The sequence below is a fragment of the Sapajus apella genome, unplaced genomic scaffold (assembly GCF_009761245.1).
Source record: "Sapajus apella isolate SASKATOON/1434 unplaced genomic scaffold, GSC_monkey_1.0 scaffold83, whole genome shotgun sequence".
In the NCBI taxonomy this organism is placed as follows: Eukaryota; Metazoa; Chordata; class Mammalia; order Primates; family Cebidae; genus Sapajus; species Sapajus apella.
The window spans coordinates 5,355,712-5,383,676 of record NW_022437023.1 but is presented as its reverse complement, the minus strand read 5'-3'; the positions used below and the strand labels follow the sequence as shown (position 1 = coordinate 5,383,676).

At 37.9% G+C, this 27,965-nt stretch overlaps 1 protein-coding gene across 2 annotated transcripts in view; it reads right to left on the bottom strand.

The window, feature by feature from the left end:
* The window catches only part of ZFAND3 (zinc finger AN1-type containing 3), a 340,250-nt gene that overhangs the window by 269,370 nt on the left and 42,915 nt on the right, over positions 1-27,965 (bottom strand). Inside the window, exon 1 of one of the 2 annotated variants that reach the window (XM_032253331.1) lies at positions 21,584-23,876. The exons of the other annotated variant lie outside the window; for it this stretch is intronic. Within the exon in view, the coding sequence (XP_032109222.1) occupies positions 21,584-21,672 (89 nt within the window). The 5' untranslated portion in view covers positions 21,673-23,876. Of the gene's footprint in view, positions 1-21,583; positions 23,877-27,965 lie in introns of those variants that run through there. 2 annotated transcript variants of the gene reach the window in all.

Sequence of the window (27,965 nt, the reverse complement as noted above, 5' to 3'; positions counted from 1 at the left end):
CACAAAAGACCACATATTGTATAATTCCATTTATATGAAATGTCCCAAAGAAGGAAATTTTAGAACGTGGATGTGATAACTCAAAGTCTGGGGGACAGAGAAGTAGTAGTTAAAACATAGGGTTGTTTTGTGTGTGTGTGTGGTGATGAAAATATTTAGTTGCTATAACTCTTTGACTATTTTCCAGAGTTTTGATAAAGTTGATTCTGACAGTTTCTGTTCATCTTCCGATGTTTAGAGATTAGTGTGTTTGGAGCTGCCTGCTCTGCCATTTGGCTGGAGTCACTTTTAACATACTAAAAACTGGGCTAAACTGTCAAGATAGTTTAAACTGTTTCAAAATAAAAACTGAATTCAGAATAACTATTGTGATTTTATATGCTGATATTCAAATCTCAAATTATCAGGAACTCTACAATACCAGGACTATGTGCTTATCTTGAAATAAACTGATAAAATAACGTGGTTTTGTGAATTAGCAACAATTTATAACTAATCTGATAGTGTTAGTTTAGTCATACTTCAGACACTTTGAGTACCTTTTAATATGTCTACTCCATAAAACTTACTATTAATGATAATAATATCAACTATATACTTGTGAAACTGTTTAAAGTATCCAATTTAACTCTATCTACACAACCCAATGAGATAGAACAATACAGATGAGGTGTTACAGAAAAGGCAACCACATCTCAAAGATGGAAAGGGCTTCTTCACAGCCATTCAGATAGTAACAGTGTCCGAACAAAACAGCTGAGGGCTTCTGGCTCTCAGGTTCATGGTCTTTCCATTCAGCCTGCAATCTCTCTCTATTGAGACCTGAATGTCCAAAGAGCAGCAATCAGGGATACTTACTCATGTAAATATCTGAAATTTCATAGTCAACACTATAGGGATTCAAATTGAAGTGCTATTTACTTAAAAACACAAAATTAACTAAACAACTGTTAAACTGTTAACTGGGAAAGGATTTATACACACACATGTATAAACTTACTACTCAAAATTGTTAATTTCAGAATATTCCAGCAAAGCAAGGCTTGTATGTGTTGTCAGCTAGAATATGAATAGAAAATGAACCACAGGACTCATGTTATTATGAGCAGCAACATGTCCTTTTTGAAAATACCTGTTTTTCTGCCCTATCTAAAAGGAAGAACTGAGTGCTAAATGCAGGTAATAATAAAATACAAAAGGCCTAGTTGCTCAAATGAAATGTCATGAGAAGTACCTTGGAGAAGATGGATAGAACATGTCTTCACTTTTCTAACAAACTTGCAAAAATATGCTTAAAATATATACTATGTCACTTCTAAAAATAAAACATATTTCAAAGTCCTAATAATATACATTACACAATAAAGGTTATATCAATAACAATAATGTTCTATTGTTTCAAAGTGCCTGGCTAGTTATTAAATCATGATTCAAATCAGATACATTCTAGCTAGTAGCCAAGTACAGCAATGCCCAATGGCACATTCCAGACTCACCAAGTATCAAGGACACTGGCTCTCACAGGCCAATGCATTTACTATTTTCCTATCACCTTTTTATGCCTTTCTTAACTATAACACAAATAAACAGGTTATTAAATTCAATGTCTAAGACATTTGTCAGGGTGGCAGTTAATACCAGTAACACAACTAGCTATTCCTCCATCCTCCTCACTAATAAAATCCCCATTTTCTTCTGGTGGCCCGAGACACAGTGCCAGGGGAGAAATCAAAATTGTTCTAAGCCAGTATAGCAATCCATTATTCCTTTTTGCACACAACTGATGTAGATGCAGCTATGTGACCCAGATCTGGCAAATAATGTGTAAAGAGAAGCTTTCTGGGAGTCAGATGTGGCGAAGTGGCAGATGAGTCACTGGGGAAAGTTTTATTCCCCAATAATATAGAAAACAGAGAAAAAGGAAAGCTCCCTTTTTTTCCTCCTTCTTCCTTATGGCTTCGGATGTCCTCATTTGAGAAAGGCATGCTCAGAGGTGTTTTAGTCATTTTGTAACCATGTAATGGAGAAAGACAAGCAAAGTGTAGAGCTGCTGAACCCAACCTGGAACTACCAAATCCAGGCTTCTTGTGTAGTTTATGCTTGTGTTACTCAAAAGATGGTCCATGGACTACTGCCAGTCTGCAAAAAGGGTTTGCTTCCAGTCCACAGTGGGATAAATACAGGAACAGAGAGCAAGCATTTTGAAATTTCAAAGTAATTTTATTTTGCTGCATTTTTATTGTATTTACAAAATATAAGTTTGCACTCAGTTGAATTATTTTTCTTAAGAAGGTCAATTACCATATAGTAGAAATAGCATTTTTAGGCCACTTTCAGTTGGGTATTAAGTCTATTGCAGTCAAAAAACATCCCAGGTTTCAGCAACATCCAAGAGAAATAAATCTATACAAGTCTTCTTATATCCTCACCCATTTTAAGGGTAGACTTTCTGCAAATAATAAAAGATACCCAGTGAAATTAAACAAAAATATAAACTAACGTGATCTGGAAAATGGCATTTTGGTCTCCTGTCTAATCACATTTCCAAGGATCTCAGAGCACTGCAGGGAAGAAAGAAAAGGGATATACAATCCACTGCATATACAATTTCACATCATTTGACTGCATATACAATCCAAATTATGTGAAAAAATAAACTCTAAAAGAATAAAGCATAAATGATTGAATCATTATGTATTCCTACTGATGCCATAATTATGCAACTACATTTCAGATGTTAATTCTCTTTAGAATATTATCTGACTTCATTAAACTACTTCAGAGCTAAGTCAAGCTGATCTATTACAATATCAGAGACTGAACTATGTGACATTGAAATTTGCAAGTCTGCTTTTAATGAAATTCAAACAATGCACAATGAGAAACTTTTTTAATCATCCATTAAAATTTACTTTTCTAATCAAATCTGCAAAAATTTTCACCATACTCTAATACAGAGAAGCTGAAACCTACATATAAAACAATTTATAGCTGTAGACTTAGGTACTTACCAGAAAGATGTAACACAATTAATATTAAAAAAAAAATCCTTAACTTACAGTTCCACCTTACAGATTTTTTTCCTAATAATTAGAAAAAAGCTCAGGAACAAGAGTCTATGAATGCCTTCTTAGCATAGTCAAAAATGACAGATAGATGAGAACATACAACTTGAAATCTCAACCCAATGAAAAGCCCAATTGCACTTGAGATAGCACGACTTTATAAATGTCTTTGGCCAGGCCATTTGTTTTCCAAAAGGCCATACATTAATTGTAAAATAATAATCCATATTTCTCCTTCTACAATCAGTGGCTAAGAGAACTTGTTCAGAAATTACATGTATGGTAGTTAACAAACATCTTCACAGCTTAATTAGATTAACTCTTGTTGATTAAATGCCTAATATAAAATAACCATTTTTTTTAACAGATAAGATGCATATATGGTATACTTGTGACAGCTGCATCTAGCACCAAACCAGAGTTCCCCAATCTAAACAGAAGCAAAGCTAAAATACAATTTTATATTTGTATTGTCCTCAGCTTAGGTAAGATTCTTCCCATCAGGGAATACAACTTAAGATGGATTGTTTTATTTTTATCACAAGTTAATTCCCAGCATCAAAAGTTCTGATTTGACTATGACTTTCCTTATAATATACATTAAGGTTATCTAACTTGTTTAAAAGATATTTCATTTAATAATTCTGATATAAAGGAAATGCTTTAATTGGTACAAAGTATTAATGATTTTGATTTTTAAAAAGAAAGTCAAGATGATTATATGTTTAATACAAATTATTACATATGCCAAGAACAATAAATGCATTTCCTTTAAACTGAGAAGTAACTCTGATGTATTTTTACAAGAGAATTATTTGCAATTCTCTGTAATTTCACTGCTTTCAAATCCAAGAGCAAAATTTACACCTAGAATGATATTTAAAAGAAAAGCCAAAGGGGCTTTTATCCATTATATCACTACACTTCTTACTTCATTAAAACATTCTTTGTGCTTGGTAATTTTCACTGAATGATAATATGTTACCAGATTAAGGAATAGGAGCAGGATATACAATGATACACAACTAATAGTTTTTTGTTCTTTGTTTTTTCTGAGACAGGGTCTCACTCTGTCACCCAGGCAGCAGTGCCGTGGTGTGATGTCAGCTCACTGCAGCCTCTGCCTCCCAAGCTCAAGCAATTCTCGTGCCTCAGCCTTCTGAGTAGCTGGGATTACAGGTGTGTGTCACCACACTTGCCCCATTTTGGCTGTTTTTTTGTTTTTTCTTTTTTAGTAGAGACTGGGTTTTGCCATATTGGCCAGCCTGGTCTTCAACTCCTGGCCTCAAGTGATCTGCCCTCCTTGGCCTCCCAAAGTGCTAGGATTACAGGTGTGAGCCACCACACCCAGACAACTAACAGCTGCTTTTTTTTTTTTTTTTTTATAGCCAGTTACATATACAGTGTAAAACTAACAGCTTCTTAATTATAAAATCCAAAACATGGAATTCTCACTAGTAGCATATGCATAGATACTCATGCACATGTACCTAAGTACCACCTTCTTACGCTTTAAAAGGTAATAGCTTTACCGAGGAAAAGGGTGTTGAAGAGATCAATGTGGAATCAAGGGTCCTTTTCATGATATGATTGTAGAAAATCTCCTGTGATCAGAAATCACTAGTTCCTACCCAAACAACTTGTGCTATTTTAGGTTTCAGCCTTTCAAACCAACTAGGCTTGTGTTCTAACAAATCAAATTTAAACTCCTAACTGTACAGACAGAAAACTGAAGCCCAGAGATGCACAAGTGATTTATCTAAGATCACATTACTGCATTTTAACCTAGCACTGGTTTCCTCGTCATTTAGTTTGGTTGTAGTAACCAAGGTTGAGTAACAGCACATTCTTTTAACTTCTTTTTATTTTTGAGATGGAGTCTTGCTCTGTCACCCAGGCTGGAGTACAGTGGAGCAATCTCAGCTCACTGCAACCTCCACCTCCCGGATTCAAGCAGTTCTCTTGCCGCAGCCTCCTGAGTAGCTCGGACGACAGGCACCTGACACCACATCCAGCTGATTTTTGTATTTTTAGTAGAGATGGGGTTTTGCCATGTTGGCTAGGCTGATCTCAAACTCCTGACCTCAAGTGATCCACCCACCTCAGCCTCCCAAAGTGCTGGGATTACAGGCGTGAGCCAACACACATGGCCTCTTCAAATTAAAATAGTTGCTCAGTTGCTTCTTTTTGTTTTTGTTCAGTTGCTTCTGCTCAGAAATATTCTGGCCGGGCACAGTGGCTCACGCCTGTAATCCCAGCACTTTGGGAAGCCAAGACAGGTGAATCACCTGAGCTTAGGCATTCGAGAAGTATACTGATTCTTTTTTTTTTCTTTTCCTCAACAAATGGTATGCCCAACTGTAGCACTGTCTTTTAAAGGAGTAATTTCAAGGAAATTATTCTGAATATCAACACCGTTACTCAAATAATGTTGAAATTCTTCAGAACTATCTTCATATCTACATTTATAAACCATAAAAGGGAATTAATATATGTGAAGGTCAACTACAAACCAGGCACTGAGTCTCTTATGTCCCATACCAATCCTATAAAGAAGATATGCTTCTGGTTTTAGGTATGAGGAAACCAAGGTCACACAAGTCTTGTGGCTCCAAATCTCTGGAAATACACTTTTCATTGCCCTATATAGTCACCTCAGCAGAGACCTTTATCCTTCAACTTGATAATTACCCACTCCTTTTTTCCCTAATCTTGTCTCTAAAAAACATTCTCATCAATCATTTCTCCCACCCAAAGACATATACAAGCTCCAAAAGATGACTGGCCACCAGAGATGTTCTTCAGTCCCTGAGTATAGATTCAAGAGGCCCCCAAGACATTCTGAGCAATGATGGTACTGTTGGAAGAAAGAGGCTCAAAAACTAGATTTCTGAAAACAATCATGTGGATGTCTGTTACAGGAGGCTTGTTAGATTTACTCATCTCAGAAACGGAATTTGAAGGTGGAGGGAAAACACAGATGAATTCAAAATTCCATTCCAAAAATTCACATGTGGATTCAGAAACTGGTCCTATCTCTCAAGAGCTGGGGTGATTGAAGTATGATCAATGTTCTCTATGCAGCAGCAACTTGAGGGATCCACTGGTAATTTTTCTTCTTCATTCACATCTCAGAAAAGTGTTCTGAGTGACACCACTGCATACCTGGAATGACTCTACAATCTAATGTGCTTATTGGTAATCTGCCCTCCCACTTGATATTTAGAGTAGCAGATAAATGACAAATGAGAGATTTTCATTTGGTCTTTTGGTCTAGAGTATTTCATTGGTATTTTGGTCTGGAGCTTGAAGCCACACTGGAATTATGGCCTAACAATCTCTCAAAAGACATGCAACCTTACCTGATGTAATTCTTAATTCTCACTTTCCTGAATCAAGGTATATTTCATTTTCAATCACTTGTAAAACCCTAATTAGTCCCAAACAATATCAAAATCATCCCAATCTCCCACTTACATGTGATTGAGTTAAAAATCAACCTCTATTACAAGAGCTACACGTATGTCGGAACTCTAGACATCTTTCTCTCCACAGAAGCTCTAGGGCCCTCTTAAAGCTCTCGGTCATCCAAGGTTTCTCCACCAAGGATGACTATAATCTTTAGAAATTCTGACTAAAGGTTCCCGGGACTGGCAAATCTCCTCAACATACATCATGAACTAGGTGGGTGGATGGGAGAAAAGGAAATCAATAATGAAACGGTATACATCATTTAGATATGGGGTAGAATTCTAAAGTCTTAGCTCTTTAAAAATATCTGCAAACAAAACTCATGTGTAGTCTGGATACTTTCTATATGTTCAACAGCAAAGGGTGAGGGGCAGGGGGAATCCAATGTTAATTCTCTTTACTGTGACAAATAATACTGTTGGTTCGATAAGCTAAAACTGTTGTAAGCTAAAACTGTCACAGTGGCTCATGCTTGTAATCCCTGCACTTTGGGAGGTCAAGGCAGGCGGATCGTTGGAGGCCAGGAGTTCAAGACCAGGAGTTCAGTACAATAAGCTAAAACTATCTTAGAATGCTAAACTTACTCTCCAGATGTGCTTTGTATACTGCTTGTACTATGTGTGACTCATGTTATTGACTTATTAACCAGGACTGTAAGATGTTTTAGTTTTGTTTGTGTTTTTGTTTAAAGACAGTCTCACTCTGTCACCCAGGCTGTAGTGCAATGGTGTGATCATAGTTCACTGCAACCTCAAACTTCAGGCCTCAAATCTTCCTACTGTACCCTCCCAAGTGGTTAGGACTACAGGTGCACAGCACTATACCCAGCTTTTTTTTTTTTTTTTTTTTTTTTTTTTTTCTTAATTTTTTGGTAGAGATGGGGGGTCTCACTATGTTGCCCAGGCTGGTCTTGAACTCCTGGCCTCAAATGATTCTCCCGTCTTGGCCTCTCAAAGTGCTGGGATTATAGGCATGAGACACTGCACCCAGGCTAGATGTTTTAAATATAACCATATACTGGACAGTACTACTGAAACATTAAGCAACCACTGGAATGTCCTAAGCAAGAGAAAATGTTCATGGGATAAACACAAAGAAATTCCAAAGACCCACGCTGAACAGATAGAAAGACACAGAGGATTTCTGTTGAGAAATACCAAAAGAAGTAGCCAGCTACTCCCTGTTCATTATCTTTGTATGTAGCCCAGACCAGGTACTGGGCTAAACTAGTCCTGGTCCGCATCTGTAACATCCAAATGGATGGAAGGATGGGGACACAAACACTCCAAGGCAAAAAAAATGGTGGTGGCGGGGGTTGGGAGGGGCACAGACCAGTGAGGTTGGCATTTTTTAATTATATGGGAATTACATTCATTTCTGCTTTCCTTCTCCAAGGGAAAACTATAGCAGCAGTGTGTGTAGCAGGGACTAAATCCAGAAAAACACGCTTTGCCACGCAACCCTTTCATGCATCAAAGGGACCCTAGTCCTGGGAGCCCTAACCTTAATAAATATGCTATCCTTTGGCAAAGGTAGGAGGAAGAGAATAGGGAGGGCTATATCATGCTTCTGGTTTGACTACAGCCCCAAAATAAACAGAATCTGAAGGACCTAGGGTGAAAGGCTTCATGTGGTCCACTTCATACTGACAAGAAACAAATCACTGCTAGTGCAATCAGTGTTACTAACCCAATGTCACAGTTGGTCATTTCTATTTCAGGACAGGCTGGACTGCCTGCATGGCAAATAAAGAGTAATACTTTCACTAACACAAGGCCTACAGTTAAATCCCACCCCACTCACACTCCAGCAACATGGCCACCCAACTGGACCACTGAAAAGGACCTTAATGTCACAGCTATCTTTCCACGAGACCTACTTTAGGGAACCTGGAAAATTCAACATTGGACACATTTAGCTGCAATACCAGTGAGATTAAATTGGCTATTAAAAAGTGAAAAGAACAAAACTGTCATGACACAGATGACATGCTGAGCTCTGCACCACTGACCTATGGTCTTCATGTGATTATACAGGGACGTTTTTGAATTCATTGTACTTTTTACCATATACTACCATCCAAAGGAACGATTTTTTTTTTAACTACAATTGTTGAAATTCTAAATACAAACAGCATTCAACTCTACTCTTGCCCTAACCCCTATCCCTGCAGTCCATCTCTCAAGACTGAACTTTTCTTTCAAACGCTAAGGAGCAAGGAATAAAAATCTCTATGAAGGTCCCAAAGACGAAAAATTCTCAATTTTAGTCCTCTATTGTTATGTTCAAAACCCCATATACTATATAGCACATACTTTTTGACTAAGGAGATCTGAAAACAGCAAAGCTCCTGCAGCCCAGCTGTTTTTTTTCCCCCTAATTAGTGAAAGAGGAACCTGTGGAGAGATTAAAGATTTAGCCTGCCCCAGAGCTAACAGCCTCCCCTCCAGCAGTAATCCTATCTCCTGCTGGCCCAAGCAGAAAGACAAAACAGACCATCAAATCTAGATCTCTAGCATTAACAATGACTAAAACAATCTTGCCAGCCACCACCTAGGTCTTTAAAGACACTGTGCCAGCCACCTAGGCTGGGCACAGTGGCTCATGCCTGTAATCCCTGCACTTTGGGAGGCCGAGGCAGATGGATCATTGGAGGCCAGGCAGGCGGATCATTGGAGGCGGATCATCAAGACCAGCCTGGCCAACACAGGGAAACCCCGTCTCTACTAAAAATACACAAAATAAAATAAAAAATTAGCTGGGCATTGTGGCGCATACCTGTATTCCCAGCTACTCGGGAGACTGAGGCAGGACAATCAGTTGAACCTGGGAGACAGAGGCTGCAATGAGCAGAGATTGCACCACTGCACTCCAGCCTGGGCAACAGGGCAAGACTCTGTCTCAAAACAAAAACAAAAACGAAAAACATAAATAAAAAAAATAAAGACTATCATAATCAGCTTTCCCTTGCAGAGTATTTTTCATGAGGTGCTAGCACACAACGGTAGGTGATTTAATCACAAACTTTTCAGAAAATACATGATAGCACAGTAATTTGTGATTCAGAACTGTACAGCTTTTAAAAAATATATTTCCCATTATCAAATATACCCTTCATGAAAGACGTTTTGTAAAGAACAAAACAGACCTAAAACTAAGTTCTGAATAAATAGGCACTGTTTTCTCAAACCTTGTAATATACACTTTTTAACTCCTTTTTAAAAATTTAGTTCAGAGGAGCTATCTTATCTTGGAGAACTTTTTCAACTTGATCTTCAGATTCCAAGTGGCTCATTCTAGTCAATATGGGACATCTCTAGCAAAAGATTTTCCTTGAACTCCCTTAGCAAGTTATTCCATTGTTTGACCTCACTGTCAGGTAAAATTTTAGTAGGAGATTAGAACACTTTTCTTTTTCAATTCCAGAACAAAGTAATTTTTAGATCAAAAAGAATTGCTGCAAGATCCCTGCTGACACAATAGGATAAAGCAAAGGAGAAAAGCACTGGTTAATACCATGCAGCTACTGGAGAGTTTATTTCTAAAGCTGTTAATGCAGTTTTGAAGTATGAAGCTTAAAGTACCAAGACAGCCAGAGTGTGTTTTTGTTGCTACATTTTTAAAATTAAGCCCTTTATTGGCTTTTTGCCCATTCACCTTTCTTTTAATACTGAGAAAGGAGAAAAGAAAAACATTTCATGTTAGTAAATGCTTTATTGACCTCTCTTATCTGAACAAAAATGACCCATATCTCACAACCTCTAAAAGCTGGTGAATTTTTTAAGCCAAATATACAAAACATTATACGTAAAGATTTTGCTTTTAAGCCTTAGAATTCAGCTAGGTGGTCAGTACAAATGGTTTGTCTCCATGCAGAGTCTATAATGCAGCCCCTTCAAAAATTCCAAACCAACATCTTCATGCTATCCTGAAAATAATGCAATATTTAGTTCAAAAGAATTAAGTATCAAATATATCCGGTTTCAAGTGTTATTCAGTATTTCATACCCTAACTCACATTCTGAAAGTTCTATAACAGGCAAGATAATACTACCAATAATGAATTTACTATCATCCATATTGAGAAAAAGCATGCTCATTCATCTCAGTTACTTGAATACTCTTTTAAAATATTCACCGAACACAGGCAAAATAAAGTTTCAGAAACACACATTTAAGTACCCTTAATTACAGTTAATTCATTTAATTGGTTTCTAGTACACAGATATACCTATGTATTTGCTAGTTACATACAGAGAAAACTCCATTTCACAGCCACAAGAAATAAACCAAGTTTGCAAGTCCATGTGGGTCTCGAGAATAATAGAAATTGTTCCATTCAATTCCCCCATTTTCTAAAACCAATCTTCCCCTACCAACTGCCTGCCCACCTGCCCTCCCCTCAAAAAAAAAAATCACTTCAGCAGTTGGAATTAGAGGTAAAGCAGAAACCTGTTCTTGCTGGATTAAAGAGGTTAGCTATAAAGCATCCCACCAAACACAAAGATCAATCCTATCTAGCTGTAGAATTAACTCACAGGGCTGGGAAAGGTTATCTGGAGCAGCTGACCTGTCCTGAAGTAACAGACACTTTCCTAGCTACTTAAGAACTTCACCACAGGGATTGGGTACCTACACAATAAATGGTGAAAACTCCCATTTTTACCTCTCATTCCATCCCTTTGATTACTAAGTGTCTCTTCCTTGCCATGAAAAAACCTGATCAATCAGCCTAGGACAAACCCTTTTCAGGAACTAAACTAATTCCCAAACCTAACTAACAGCTTGAAGTTGTTTCACTTCTCCTAGTCTCAAGAAACTATACAACCAGCAGGACGAATTGCTTCGGCCAGCAGTCACAGGCAGAGGAGGAAGCTATAGCTGCCGGTGGTGGATTCCTCAGCCACTCAGCCCCAGGGCACTACTGTGGGGTGTTCAGGTCATGGGGGGGCTATGCCAAGCATGAGGGATCTAGGCCCTGCCTCACAGCTGAGAGCCACATCAGGCACTAGAGGGCCTACAACACAACACTCTCCTCAGCAGGGCGACCTCGGCCTGCCTCTGTCTGTCCCAGCTCATTCAGGATAGGGCTCAAATGTAATGCTGCATCAAGCCCCCTTCATCATTCCAGTGATCTGCCCTCAATCCCTCTCTCCCACTGTCCCAAGGATATTAAGGGCAGTGAGCCTCTGGAGTGACTCAAGTTGAGCTGAATGACTATGTGGAGAGCCTCCATAAATCAAATTGGGATTGGATTGGATGGTACTTTCCCTCCGGTGTCACAGTTTGTCCACATTTGTACAAGTTCCTGCACAACTCTCACTGTATTGCAAATGTGTTTCCAATCTGCCTACTTCTCTCCAACTACTGCTGTCACCAACCTTCTAGCCACCATCATCTCCCGTCTGGACTGACATAGTTGTCCTTCCTAGCTCCCTCTAAAATCTGTTCTCAATGAAGCAGCCAGACTGAACTTTTTGCACTGTGTAAGTCTGATAAAGCCATTCCCTGCTTAAAACCCTCCAGTGTCTTGTTCACTTAAAATTGAGACTTCTTAGCTTGACCAAGACTTTGTCTGGTTTGGCTCTTGATTCATTCTCTCTCTGTATCTCCTCTCAATATGAGTAGTTCCCAGAACAAGCTATTAATACATAGTACCCTGGAGTGTTTGGAGCACTAGCTTTGTTGTGAGTCTCCCTTGGTTTGAATCCCAGTCCTGCCACAAGTAAGCAATATTGAGCATAGAAAGTGCTTAACAAATTATGTTTATGCAGTAGATTCTCTCACCTCAGTAAGTGGCAGCACCACCATCCAGTGGATTATTCAGCGCTCAAATCAGAAACCTGGGCGTTATCTGTGACTCCTCCTTCACGTCACATCCAGTCCATCACAAAGCTTGCAAAAACACAGCCCCAAACTCACTACTTCTTACCATCTCTTCTTCTATTACTACTTTAATCCAAGCCACCATTATCTTGTCTGGGCTCCTGCGTCTTTCCCTGATACCCTTTGATTCTTTACATGGAAAAAATTTAAAAAATAAACTACACAGCCAGCTACCAAGGAAACAATCAATTTCCATGATAAACTAAGGTTCATATTAAATATGTACAAGATAATGGGAATGCTGCACTAAGGACTTTTTTTCCCTCACAAGCGTAGAAGAAATACCAACAATGAAATGCTCCCAAAAAAGAAGTGGTATGATTTGTCCATGTTCTGGATAATCAATAAATCCCCACTTTATTGATTCCCACTGGTAAAATAAATTTTCAAGAATGTTGCATGCACGTGCGTGTGTGTAACTGAAGACCTATACAAAACCTCCAGCCCTCCTTTCACATACATAAAGTATTTGCATAAATACACAAACATTAAAACCCAGGATCCATGTGTCACTCAAGAAAATGACTGCTGCAGGCACAGAGTTGATACATTTCCAGAGTCTTCGCAATGGACAAAGAATATCTTCAAAGCAAAGGAATTTAATAAATAGTATAAAAACAACTAAACATTGAAAATAATCTCAATTAGCCAATATATATGTATGTATATTTTAATCTCACAATCAAGGCAAAAAGATCATGAGATGAGTGTCCCAAGCCAACAGGATCATGGCTATAAAATATTTTCCTATCAATATATGCAAAAGATGCTTACTGCTCTTTCAACCGCACTCCAAAATGTCTCTTATCTCTCATATCAAACATTCTTTACAAGATCTCAGAGTATTAACATGAAAGACTGACCAGAGATAAAATTAATTATCTTATTACCTCTGACCATTTCAACTACACGAATAAATACAAGAGCTGCAACAATGAGAACATACTGCAAATATGCAGCCTTTACAACAATAGGGGCTTTTTCTTTTCTCTATTTTCTTCTATAGTTTATTGGCAGTCAGGAAGTACCTTTAAAGCCTGTTTAGATTTACCTGCTTTGCCGTAACACTGACTGAGATGCCTTCACTTACCACTAACACACAGGTAAGAAGTTCTCTCACCTTTTCAGGAGCTACCAATGACTAAAAAGGTAATAATTAAGCTATATCTTCTAAGTTGAAGGCAGAAACTAATCAGTGCCCACAGGATTCTAAAAGTTGTCAAATGAAAACAAAACTTGGACTAAAATTTGAGTTGATTTCATTTCTGCTGTGCCCTCTCCATCAAAACATTAACTCAATTTAAAATAACCATTTTTTTTTTACTTCCTGCTAAAGCTTTTCCTATTTTTAACATATACTGAATCAGCAATTTTCCAAATTTTCAAACAGTAAAACTTTCTTTCAAATTAAACCTTACAAAGAACATGAATATAAAACTGAAAAAAAAAAAAAAAGTAATTTTAGGGTAAGTATATCTTCAAGTTTAAATGTAAAGCATTCACATATCATAAAGGAAATTATTGCTAGGTCTGTAATCTCAGCACTTTGGGAGGCCAAGGCAAGAAAATCACTTGCGCCCAGAAGTTTGAGACCAGCCTGGGCAACGTAGTAAGATTTCATCTCTATCAATAAAATAATAAAATAAATTTTAAAATTAGCCAGACACAGTGGTGCATGTCTGAAGTCTCAGCTACTTGTGAGGCTGAGGCGGGAGGATCACTTGAACCAAAGAGGTCAAGGCTGCAGAGAACTGTGATTGCACCACTGCACGCCAGCCTTGGCAACACAGCGAGACCAGCCTGACAACATAACAAGACCTCATCTCTATTTAAAAAAAAAAAAAAAATTACAGGTAAGAATTATATACAGAAATTATTATACAAACAAGAACTAATATATAGATGACCACTAAAAAAATCTTGTTCATGAACATAAGTTGCTGATAATAAGAGACTGATCTTTATTTTAAACAGTTCACCTCAGAGTTTTGGGATGCTCTTTAAGTAGAGCAGGCCAAAAATAATAATAATAATAATAATTTACTTTTGAGATCTGCACAGACATTAACAGAACAGCAACAACTAATGCATTATTGGTAATTATGTACTAAAATTAAGTTTATTTTTTAAATAACATCTAAAATAACATTTTTGTCAAATGTTTATAAAATCCTTAAAAGCATCTCTACAAAATGCTGGACAACTATTTCAAATCACTTTCTAAAGCATCATTTATTACATCGTTAACTCCACTCCCAAAAACATCTCCAATTGTGGGGTCAGGATGAGTCTATTCTTTCTAAAATTAAAAATAACACAAAAATGGTTATTTGAAACTGAATTCTAAATGTCTGATAAGACATAATCTTATACAGTACTCAGGTAAATCGGTATAAACTGCTATCCTTCATATTCAAAAATGAAACTGATTATTGCTCTTCTAGTATACCTGAAAGGTCCACAAGATTAGCCATCTCAATCAAAGATATATCTACATAGGCCTTTGGGGATGGTAAGATCTACAGGTATCAACTCTCCTACAATCAGATAAGCCAAGGGCTGACAAAGTACAGCCAGCTGGTAAAGTCTAACCCTCTAGCTGTATTTTTCAGGCCCACAGGTGTATTTTTCAGTCGCACAGGGCCAGATGTGGTGACTCACACCTATAAGTATCAGCACTTTGGAAGGCTGAGGCAAGAGGACCACTTGAGTCCAGGAGTTCGAGACCAGCCTGGGCAATAAAGCGAGACTCCCCCCACTACCCACCTCTACAAGAAAAAAAAAAAGGATGGTGTTATAGGTTGAATTGTGTCCCTCTCCTACCCTAAATCCCTGGCAACAAAAACAAGGTATACTGGAGACCTAACCCACAATACTTCAGATGTGACTTTATTTGGACATAGGGTCTTTACAGAGGTAATCAAGTTAAAATGAGATCATTAGGGTGGACCCTATAATCCAGTATGACTGGTGTCCTTGTAAAAAAGAGAAATTTGTACACAGAGTCAGATACATACAGAGGAAAAATGATGTGAACACACAGAGAGAAGACGGCCCACTACAAGCCAAGAAAGTAGTCCTGGAAAAGATTCTTCCTTCACAGCCTAAGGAGGAACCAACCGTGCCAACAAACCTTGGTTTCAGACTTACAGCCTTCAGAAAGAATTAGGAGGCAATACATTTCTGTTGCTTAAGATATCTAGTTTGCAACACTTTGCTACAGTAGCCCTGGCAGATGAATACAAACGGTTTCTACATTTTCAAGTGGTTGGAAAAAAAATGTTATTTTGAGACATGTGGAAATTATGTGAAATTCAAATTTCAGTGTGGATAAAGTTTTTCTGAAACACAGTCACACTTATTCCTTATTCCTTTATGTACTGCCTATGATGAACTGCTTTTGTGTCCAAAACGCTGTGTTACGAAGCATCATACCGTACTACCTTACGGGGTAGAAACACCCTAAGAAGGTCCATCTGTTATCATTTTCCATCTTTCAGCTGATCTTCAGTATTCTGCTTTTCTTCTAAAAATTAGTTCAACAGACAATTTACATATTCCTGGACCATCAATCTTCTGCTAAGTCCACTAATGTTAGCAGAACTTATGTGACTAATAAAACTATATGAAATACCTCATACAACTCTCAATGATAGATCCAAAAATCACAACCACATAAATGATTCCAATAAAATTCTGTAAGTGATTATGTATGAATTAGGGCTGTGTTTACCTTCTATTATCAAAATACCAATTTATCGATCAAACACTAGGGTATAGCACATGGAAAGAATGATAAAATGATAAATTAACTCTTTAGGTTCCAATTTTCTAAAAGCTAAAAACTCAAATGTTTATTAATCCAATGAAACAATTAAGTTCTGCCACATTAGCCAACTGGCAGTATGTACTATGGCTGCAGGAATCCATATACACATATACCAAAAGACACGTAAAAGAATGTTTTAGCAGTACTTTTTGGAATAGCTCCAAACTGGAAGTAATCCAAATGTCCATCAACAGTAGAAGGGATAAACTAATCACAGTAAATTCACACAATGAAATGCTTTTCAGAAATGAGAATGAACAAACCACATGCAACACAGAATAACCTCATAAACATAAAGATGGAAGCCAAACAAAAAGCAAAACCTATGAATGACATCGATTTCAATAACAAGCAAAACTAATCTACGGTGCTAGAGTAGGAGGGTGGTACTCTACTCTACTTAGAGTGGGAGTAATGACTGAGAAGAGACATGAAGAGAAATGAAAGGAGTTCCTGAGATTTTGGTAATACTCTATTTCTCTCCCTACTGTGCGTATGAGATACTTCAACAAAAAAAGGTTAACAAAAAACAAGTTCCACTTTCAGGAGCTACTTCCCTAAGATTACTAGAAGTGGAACTATGTTCCTACTGGCCCAACGGGTCCATAGATAACAACTAAAAACTCTGGACAAAATATAAAAAGAAACTACCTGAAGGCACTGGACAGCAACCAATAACAGGCTGAAACTGCAAGAGTGTCAGCACTTGAAAAAGGGAATAGCACTGAGAAGTTTCCTTTTTTTTAATAAATGGCTTTTTGCCTGAGGGAAGGCCTAGGTAAGCCAGGTTAGGTAATAGAATCTGGATAGAAACTACTGTCTTACTGGCATGAAGAACCAGATGACAGAGTTCAGAATGATTCTATCAGGTGGAAAATGGTGGGGGAAATCTAGAAAAGGAGATAGCCAGAAAGGGAGAGGTTCAAAGTCTACCTACAAACTTGGCCCAAATCTTACTGCAGCAGGCCAGGTAAGACAAAAAACTGAATAGAGAATTTAGCTGCTGACGACGGTGGGAAAGATGGTTTGAATTCTGAGCCCACTCAAGTGAAATGCCTGTTAAAAAACAAAATAATAATTAATATTATTTAATATTATTTGGATGTACACAACAGAAACCAGTATTTCTACAATAAATTGTTCATGTCTAGGATGCAATTCAAAATTCAAAGAAACAGGAAAGCATGCTCCATACTCAAAGAGTAAAGGTGATCTATGCAGACCAACACTAAGATAACCTGAATGCGTAACTAGAGAAGAATTTTTTAAGCTACCTTCACGTAGGTTTCTCTAATTTAGTAGCTTACATAACTCTAGTACAGCTACAGAAATCAAGAAATTAATGTTGATACAATACTATCAGGTAATTTATAAACCTTATAGGAATTCTGTCAATAAATCCACTAATGTCTTTTTATTCTGGCCCAGGATCCAATCCAAGACCCCACACTGCACTTAGTTGCTACATATTCTCAGTCTCCTCCAGTCTGAGCTAACTCTCCAGTCTTTCTTTGTAGATAAGAATTTTAAAGCAGCTACTATAACTATTCTCAAGGATTAAAGAGTAAAATAATCTCTTAATAAATGAATAAGAAATTTCAGCAGAGAAACAGAAACTATAAAAGAACACAAATTCTAGACCCAAAGTTATAATATTATTTTGTAATTTTGTAATTACAAAATTCATTGGCTACAAAATAAAGATGGCAGAAGAGTCAGTAAACTTAGAAGAAAGTTCAATAGATATTATTCAATCTGAACAACACAGAGGGGAAAAACAATAAGAAAACTGAAGAGTGCTGTGTATTACACAACATCAAAGGTCTAAACCTACATGTTATAGGTATAATTATAATTCTATAATCAGAACTAAGAGAGAATGGAGCAGAAAAAATATTTGGAGAAATAATGACTGAAAATTTCCCAAATGGAGTACAAGATGGAAATTTACAGATCAATGAAACATAAGCAGGACAAAATACAAAGAAAACACCTAAGCACATCACAGTCTAATAGTCAACAATGAAAAAGACAAAACTGCTAAAACAGCCAGAGAAAAATGACCAATCATATAAGAAAACAATCATAAGAATTACTGATTTATAGCCAGGTGTGGTGGTACACACCTGTAGTCCCGGCTATTTGTGGGGATGAAGCGGATCACTGAAGCCTGGGAGTTTGAGGCTACAGCGAGCTATAATTGCGCCATTGCACTCTAGCCTGAGCCACAGACCCTGTCTCATTCATTCATAAAAGAATTACTAAATTCTCATTTTAAAAAATAACAAAGGCCAAAAGACAAGGGCAGGTCATTTTAAGTGAGTGTGTGAGTGTGTGTGTGTGTGTGTGTGAGAGAGAGAGAGAGAGAGAGAGAGAGAGAGAGTGTGTGTGTGTGTGTGTGTGTGTGTGTGTGTTTTGAGACAGTCTCACTCTGTCACCCAGGTAGCCTCAACCACCCAGGCTCAAGCAATCCTCCCAAGTCAGGCTCAGGAACAGCTGGGACTACAGGTGTGCACCACCACACTCAGCTAACAACACACTTCTAAATAACAACACAGTTCAAAGAAACAAAAAATCACAAATGAAATTAGAAAATGCCTTGCATTTAATCAAAATAAAAACAAAACATACCAAAATTTGTGATATTCAACTAAAGCAGTACTGAGAGAAAAATGTATAGCTTTAAATGCCAGTATTTGAAAAGAAGAAAGTTATAAAATGCCCCAAGATTCTAGCTCAAGAAACTAGAAAAAGAGCAAATTAAACCCAACATAGAAGAAATAAAAATAAAAGCAAACATGCAAACAGAAACAACAGAGAAAATGAACAAAGGCAAGAGTTGATTTTTTTTTTTTTCCTAAGATTAACAAAACCAGGACTGGGTATGGTAGCTCACACCTATAATACCAGCATTTCAGGAGGCAATGCAGGAGAATCACTTGAGGCCAGGAGTTTGGACCAGCCTGGTCAACAAAGTGAGACCCACCATCTCTACAAAAAAAAAATTTTTTTAAATAGCCAGGCACAGTGGTGTGTGCCTATAGTCCCAGCTACTCAGGAGGGTGAGGTAGGAGGATTGCTTGAGCCCAGGAGCTGGAGTTTACAGTGAGCTATGGCCACACTACTGCACTTAAGTCTGGGCAACAACAAGGCTCTATCTCAGAAAAAAATTTTTTTAAATAAAATAACAAAATTGATAAATACAGATTAACCAATATCAAAAATGAAAAACAAAATCACAGCCAGGCACGGTGGCTCACACCTGTAATCCCAGCACTTTAAGAAGCCAAGGCAGGTGGATCACCTGAGGTCAGGAGTTTGAGAACAGCCTGGCCAACATGGGGAATCCCCATCTCTACTAAAAATACAAAAATTAGCCAGGCACGGTGCACCGGTAATCCCAGCTACTTGGGAGGCTGAGCCAGGAGAATCACTTAAACCAGGGAGGCAGAGGTTGCAGCAGTGAGCTGAGATCATGACACTGCACTCCAGCCTGGGCAACAGAGTGAGACTGCGTCTCAAAAAAAAAAAAAAAGGACAAAAATCACTACAGACCATACATACATTAAATTATTAAATGAATAATACAATGAACAAGTTTATGCTAAAAAAAAAAATTTGACAACTTAGGCAAAATAGACAAATTCCATGAGAAATATAACTTATCAAAACTGACATAATACAGACTGAAATATCCTAATAGCCCTAACTCTACTAAATGAATCTGTTATCATATTTATTCACACAAAGAAAACTACAGGCCCACATGGCAAATTCTCTCAAACATTTAAGGAACAACTAATGTTAATTGAACACAAATCCTTCCAGAAAAAGAGGAATATTTAACAACTGATTTTGAAGCAAGCATAACACCTCATATCAAAATGTGACAAAGAAAACATGAGCACATATGAAAAAATATTTAACAAAAAATACTATACTAACAAATGGAGTCTAGTAATATATTAAAAAATGATTCATTGGCTGGAGGGAGGTTTAAAAAGAAAAAAAAATGATTCATCATGACCAAGTGAGGTTTATCACAGGACTGTAAAGCTGTTAAAACAACTCAGCAACACCCACACTGTATCACAGCAGAAGAGATCTTTCACAAAAATCTCATCACATTCCTCACTTTCTCAAAACTCTTTGGCTTGGTTTTTGGCTTCCCATAACTACATACAACACAGAAAACATAGCACGTAATGCTCCTTTCACAACCCCAGCCCTGCACTGCAGCCACATCTCTAGTTACCACCCTCTACTATGCCCCCCATATTCCCACTACAATGGCCATGTCCTCTGCCCAAGATACACCACCTCTTTCCTTCCATCACAAATGCCAAAGCTCCATCTCAACCCAGTTTCTCTGAAAGTCTTCCTAACTTTATCAGGTTGATTTCCTTACTACTCTCTCCACATTCCCACTACATCTTTTGTAACCCTCAATTACAATAGATACTACATTTACTTGTTTTTCTTTCTACTCAACTATCACTCCTACAGGGCAGGGAGTGCCACATTAACAGAATAAAGAAAAACCGTATCATTTCAAAAGATGCAGTAAAAGCATTTGACACATGTCAATACATATTTGTGAAGGAAAAAAAAAACTCAAATTAAGAATTAAAGGAAATTTCAATCTAATAAAGACATCTAAGAAAAATCTAACAGCATCATTCTTTAACTTTCAAGTATCATTAATCTTAGTAGCAGTTGTCGACATTTACATGAGCTTATTTATCTCTCACTGGTCTTCACAACCATCCTGTTTAAATTTGAAACAAAAAAAGAAAAAAAAGGAACAAATTATTGTCCTAACTGGTATAATAGCAACTCTCGGTCAGAAACGTTAAATCATATACTCAAGTAAGAAAGCCAAAACAAGAATACAGTCTTTCACCCAAAGTACCTTTTCACCAGAGTATGTTATCTCTAATGTTCAGGTTCATGTCACAATGGACAATCAGTTCCTCCTCATACTTTGGGCCTCTTATCAAAGACTGAGTAATAGTCTTTGCTGTGACAATTCTCAACATTTTCTAGCAATGCCACTACTTTAGGTGACTATGGTGAACAGGCAGTAAAATATGCAAACAGTTATCAAATAAAAATGGACAACTACCACTAATGTAGAATGAAAAATTTTTAAACCCACATTAAGGACCCATAGAACAATATCAAATCCCCTTTCCCCAAATAGCTGTGCCACAGAGAGAAAAGGGCATAATCCTTGTCTGCTCCTTCCCTTCGCTAGTCTAAAATGCAGCAGATGCAGCAGAGAAACAAGTAATTCAAGGCCTTATTTGAATATGTATTTCTAATTACCTACCTGTCAGCAGCAAGCTTGGGACCACAGCTCCTGAACAGAGAAACCAGAGTGACATGGCCAACAGTTCGGAGTTTCTGTCTGTGATTCATATGAATTTTTCATGCAGGAAAATATAAAGGTTGCCTTAACATCATTCCTTCTGTGATTCACCCACAGCAAACAAGTTCCACAATGCGGTTAGATCCGCTTCTTTACTGCACAACATGCGCTTCAATTTTCAAAGCACACAGGGAAATCCAAGTCTCTTAAAATAATCTGTTTAGAGAACTACAAAAAAAAAGATAGGAAGAATTTTTCTTCTTTAAACTAGCTTTGCCACTCAGCCGCCTACAGGCCAATCATTTCTATGCATTCTCTTTTGAATCCTTTTGAGTTTCCTAAAGGTGAACTTTGACTTTGAGTCATCATTTGTCTGGGACAAATCATTAAACAATTCAGACAAAATAAGCCTTCTCCACAAGTGGGGTTGCCTTCTGTGTGAGCATCCCAGGTCCTTAGTAAAACAGTCCATATGTTTCATGATAACACAGTGCCCTTTAAAGACAAATTCCTAAAAGGCCTGGTGAATTTCTTACCTGACCTTACCACTGTCGAAAGTCAGTGACCACAGAGCTATCTCTCACTGACATTTACAGGGACTGAAGTAAAAATAAGAACCTCTTTTCTTTAAGTGACACAGAAAATTCAAAGATCACTAGATAATAGAGTACCAAGCACAGTCCACCAGTGTCTCAGATACTTCTACACTCAAAATGTCTGTTTTCAACAATCTTTGTGAGTGTCCTATGAAAATCACTGGGTAACCTAAATTTTTAATCAAGCGGTCAACAAAACAGCCTTATCATGACTACTTTCTGGATAAGCCAATACTGTAATTTCAAAGTTCCCTTTAATTCTAAGAATTCAGAAATGTCTGGACAGTCTAATAATGTCTTTAAAATTAAGAAGCCATCCTTTCGATGTAATTCTATTTTTACTAATCATCTAAGAAAAAAAGAAGTAGGGGTTATCAAGATAATTTAGACTTCTCTCAAATACCACACCACATAACAATGCTGTGCAAACTATACACAGACCAATCGACCTAACTTCACAATAATACCCTCAAATCTAATTTCAGTAAGAAACAAGAAAGAATGGAAAATAAAAGAATGATAATGTCACCTAATCACATTCTAACACACTTTTTTGAAAAGCTTCCCTTTAACTGAACAATTCCAATAAACTCTCCTACTATCTACCTGCGACAAACACAGCTGCCAGTATCTCCAGGTTAAGGTAGAAATTGCCATCACAGGGCCTGTGGCAGCTCATGCCTAGCAGTTTGGGAGGCAAAGGAGGAGGCAGGAGGATAGTTTAAGGGCAGGAGTTTGAGACAGCCAGAGCAATACAGTGAGACCCCCATCTCTACAGTGGGGTGCGGGGTGCAAAAAGATAGCAGTTGCCACCAGAGATATGGCATTAGGGCACACAGAAAAATTATGTAAAGCAGCTAAAGATTCAGGAAGACTGAAGGGTGAAAGCCCCACTCTTAGTTTCAGAGTTGGAAAAGAGAAGTTTTTACACTTTTGCACCTACCATTCTACCTGCGACCTGCCTGTGGACCACACTCTTTGTGACCCACTTGTATGTAACCCAACACTCCATTCCAAATGGCAACTCCCTTGCCTCTGACTTCCTCTGCTCCTATGAAGGAGCTGTGTCCTAAGGAGTTGTGTCCTCCTTGGGACACAACTGTCCTTTGTGTCCCAAGTCTACAACTGAACTCTGAAGTCAATTTATTTTATCCACCCAAACTTTTGAAACCACATCCCCAACTCACAGTTACATTTCACATAGAATTTGTTCAATGATACAGCATTACAGATGTTGCAATGTATGTGAAATATGCAGTTTCTAACTTTTCATCAAAAAGGGAAATTCTTCAGTTCAGAGATAAGGCTTAAGTACAATGACAGATATTGTTTGATTGGAGTTTAAAAGGCATAATTTCAACAGAGAAAAAAAGTGTGTGTGTGTGCGCACGCGCATGTGGCACATGCACACCACATTTTACATATAGTCAGCGCTCTGTATAATGAGGGTTCTGCATCCATGGATTCAACCAACTGTGGATCAAAAATATTCGAGAAAAGAAACTGCACCTGTACCGAGCGTGTACAGATCTTTTTTCCTGTCATTATTCCCTAAACAACACAATACAACAACTATTTTTACGGTATTTACATGGTATGAGGTATTATTAAGTAATCTGGGGATGATTTAAAGTATACGGGATGATGTACACAAATTTATGCAAATATTAAGCTAACTTTTTATTTTTATTTTTTTGAGACAAAGTCTCACCGGGTCTCCCAGGCTAGAGTGCAGTGGTGCAGTATCAGCTCACTGTAACCTCCATCTCCCAGGTTCAAGTGATTCTCGTGCCTCAGCATCCTGAGTAGCTGAGATTATAGGCACCCGCCACCACGCCCAGCTAAATTTTGTATGTTTAGTAAAGACGGGGTTTCACTATACTGGATAGGCTGGTCTCAAACTCCTGACCTCACCTCAAGTGATCTGCCTGCCTCTGCCTCCCAGAGTGCTAGGATTACAGGCGTGAGCCACTACGCCCAGCCATATTAAGCTATTTATATCAGGGACTTGAGCATACTTGGATTTTGATATCTACAGGAGGTCCTGGGGCCGGGGTGGGTGGGGGAGGGGAGGGAGAGGAGGGAGGGAGGGAGACGGGAGAGAAGAGGGGGAGAGAGAGAGGCAGGCAGAGAGAGAGCGGCAGGGAGAGAGACAGAGAGAGAGATGGGGAGGGGGAGAGAGGGAGTGTGTGTATAGATATATAAACATACATGTACACACCCATACATATACATACATATATATTTTTTTCTTGGTCTTACAAAAATAACTATGTCCCCTCTCCTAAACATTCCTCATCATATTCCCCAGGAAAGAAGAATCTTCCAGAAAAATCTATAATCCTTCTCATTTAGAATTATGGTTACTAGTGCACAGTACTCATATTTAATTAAGAAACCATCATTTTGCTTATCTCAGATCCTCATATACGTGTACAATTATGGAGAAGTTCATCTGTAAGAAAATAAAGGGGTGGGGAGGGAGGGGAATGTGGGGAGGGACGGAAGGGTGGGGAAGAATAACATGGGGAGAAATGCCAAATATAGTATGCACCTAAAGTAAAATAAATAAATTTATAAATAAATAAATAAAGGGAAACTGTCTACACATGGGCATGTAGAAAGAAATCATGGAGATGGATTCAGCCCTCAAAGCAAAAGCTCTATTTAATTTGAATTTTTACTTAAACCAAAAGCAGAACTTTTTAACTGTCACTAATCTTAACTGGTCAAGGAATGCTGTATCAGTCTCATAATGTGGCAAAAAACTGCCCTTAAATGATCAGGTCAGAAAGAGTAAGAGTCTCTATCCTGGTCCTCAGTAATATAGGGAGCTCCCAAATAAAATATTTGTATTAAAGAACAATTCAGCCAAATATACAGACAAGTCTCCAATCTACAAATGGCCTGTACAAACAAACTTCATGTTCGTTAAACATGAGATGCAAATACTAAACACAAATTTTGAGTTACAAACCACAATTCACATTCAAACTTTTAGAACAAGCAAAAGTTCTCTAAACAACATATGCTAACCCAGCCACTATTTGTTACTAAAGTCTAGCAACAAATCATGGAACTGGATTAGACCTGAAAGCAAAAGCTGTATCTAACGTGAGCATTATTTAATTTGTCACTAGACTTAGTCCAGCCACAGTCCCTGCCCTCATGGAGCTTAGTGTATGCCATCAACCCAATTCATCCACCCATTTTAGACCAACAATGTGATGTGACAGGATTCAGCAAATGGTCGAAACACTACTTGTTCTGGACTGATTTGCTTGTCTCCCAGAACACATGACTAACTGCATGGCCCTAACGAGATATAATAATCAAAGCCATGACTGCTTATCCATTTGAAAATAGGTATGAGAAATCATTTTGATTAAACTGGAAAGGCAAAAATAAACCTGTGAAAGCTAAAACTGTTCAACAGTAACAGTAAAACAGGTCATCATTAAAAATCAAAGAAATCACTAGTTCTATTATCAACCTTTTGGTGTATCTTTACATTCATTTGGAGAGTCATGGTGAAAGACAAGTGATACAGCACTTCTGTTTTTAATAATTACAGTTTAAACTATCTATAGGTTGATGAAAAAGTAATTGCAGATTTTGGTCCTTAAAAGGGACTTGAGGAACCTGCCCAAGATTACAGAAAAGTTTCTTTCTCCATAATGAGATAGTCAGGCAATTTCCTAGTTTTGTATCTTTGGTTCAATGGAAATATTTCAAAGTGGTATATGACCACTTGATGTGGAGTCTGGGTTTCTCTATAATAAATCCTTTTGCCAAATGCAGGGAGTTGCAGACTTGCTACTGGCAAGAGTAAAACAAACAGGTGAATAAGCCTGTCCTGATGTGGAAGCATTCTCCTACTGGAGTTCAGTCTTGATCACAAGTGTCAGTGCAGGAATCAGACTCCTAAGAGGGTTACAGTATCTCCTGACAAGACCTGCCAACCACAGCAATAATCAGCCATTACTTGATGACTGCCTTCTGATATATTTGGGTAAGCAGCTGAGCAAGCCAAGGGGAAGCTGGATGATTAAATCAGAAACAGGGGATTCTTAGTTAGACCAGTCTTCATCTGAGAAAAAAAAAATGTCAACAAATAATCACTTGGAAGTTGACCCACATATTTTCCCTGAAAAATATGCATTTTTCCCCCAGCAAAACTGTGTTAGGGGTAATGTTATTGAAGAATGAACTGACATGAATATGTGGAGATGTTTTTTAACACCATACTATACTAGACATCTGAAGGCCTGTGGCAATTTTTTTTTTTTGAGACAGGATCTCACTCTGTCACCTAGGCTGGAGTGCTATGGCACAATCATAGCTCATTGCAGCCTTTACCTCCCCAGCTCTAGTGAGCCCTCCCACCTAAGACTCCTGAGTAGCTAGGACTATATAGTAGGCAAGCACCACCATGCCCACTTTTTTTTTTTTTTTTTAAGAGATAGGGTCTCATTATGTTGCCCAGGTCTCAACTCCCAGACTCAAGCAATTCTCCAGCCTTAGTCTCCCAAGGTGCTAGGATTATAAGCATGAGCCACTTTGCCTAACCCCAGCAGAAGATTTAAATTCTCTTACTATAACTTCTTAAAAGATTATGAAAAGATCTGGCCGGGCGCGGTGGCTCAAGCCTGTAATCCCAGCACTTTGGGAGGCCGAGGCGGGTGGATCACGAGGTCAAGAGATCGAGACCATCCTGGTCAACATGGTGAAACCCCGTCTCTACTAAAAAAATACAAAAAATCAGCTGGGCATGGTGGCACGTGCCTGTAATCCCAGCTACTCAGGAGGCTGAGGCAGGAGAATTGCCTGAACCCAGGAGGCGGAGGTTGCGGTGAGCCGAGATCGAGCCATTGCACTCCAGCCTGGGTAACATGAGTGAAACTCCGTCTTAAAAAAAAAAAAAAAAAAAAAGATTATGAAAAGATCAAAATGTAGATAAATCAAGTTTTAAGATACTGTGTAATAAGTGAATTAGGCCATCCATTGTACCATTTCTTTCTCTGAATACTCAGGAATGGTTTGGCAGTGCAAGATCTCTGCAACATTAAACAATTCAATAAAAAGTAAACATATGGTTAAAAAAATACATATAAGTTAAAAAATAAAATTCACACAAAATTTCCTCATGCTATTTCCTCTTTGAGCACATTTTTAAAAAAGAATTCTGAAGTCACAGCCCAACTTAACAAGAAAGAATGTTATGAATCAATTATTCCATTTCCATCGTTAACAACACAGGAGGAAGACTGTAAGAAAATGCTTAAGTATATTTCATCTGGGGGGATGCAGAGCAGCAAAACACATAAAACATATTTTCTATTTCTACTTGAAATAGTTCAATAAACTTAGGAGGCTCTAAAAACAGTGAAATATTAGTATAAAGCTCCATTTATCCAAATGCAATGCTTAAAAAGAAGTATTTCTAAGTAAATTTTGGAGTGTGAAAACCACACATACGTAAGATTCTGTGGTACTAACCAACTCTCTCTGAAGTTATTGCCAGAAGAGCACAGACTTATCTACAGCCAGATATATGGAGGATGAAATCCTAGAAGTTTCAAAATCTGTGAATAGAAATGCTAACAACAGTTTTAACCCCTGTATTTCTTATTTTCTTCACCTGTGAAACGTAGAGCTCATACCACACCGGAGAAGATTAATGTTAGGATCAAATCAAATAAGTATGTAAAAGAAAACCTTTTTAAAGACAGGAAAATAAATCATTA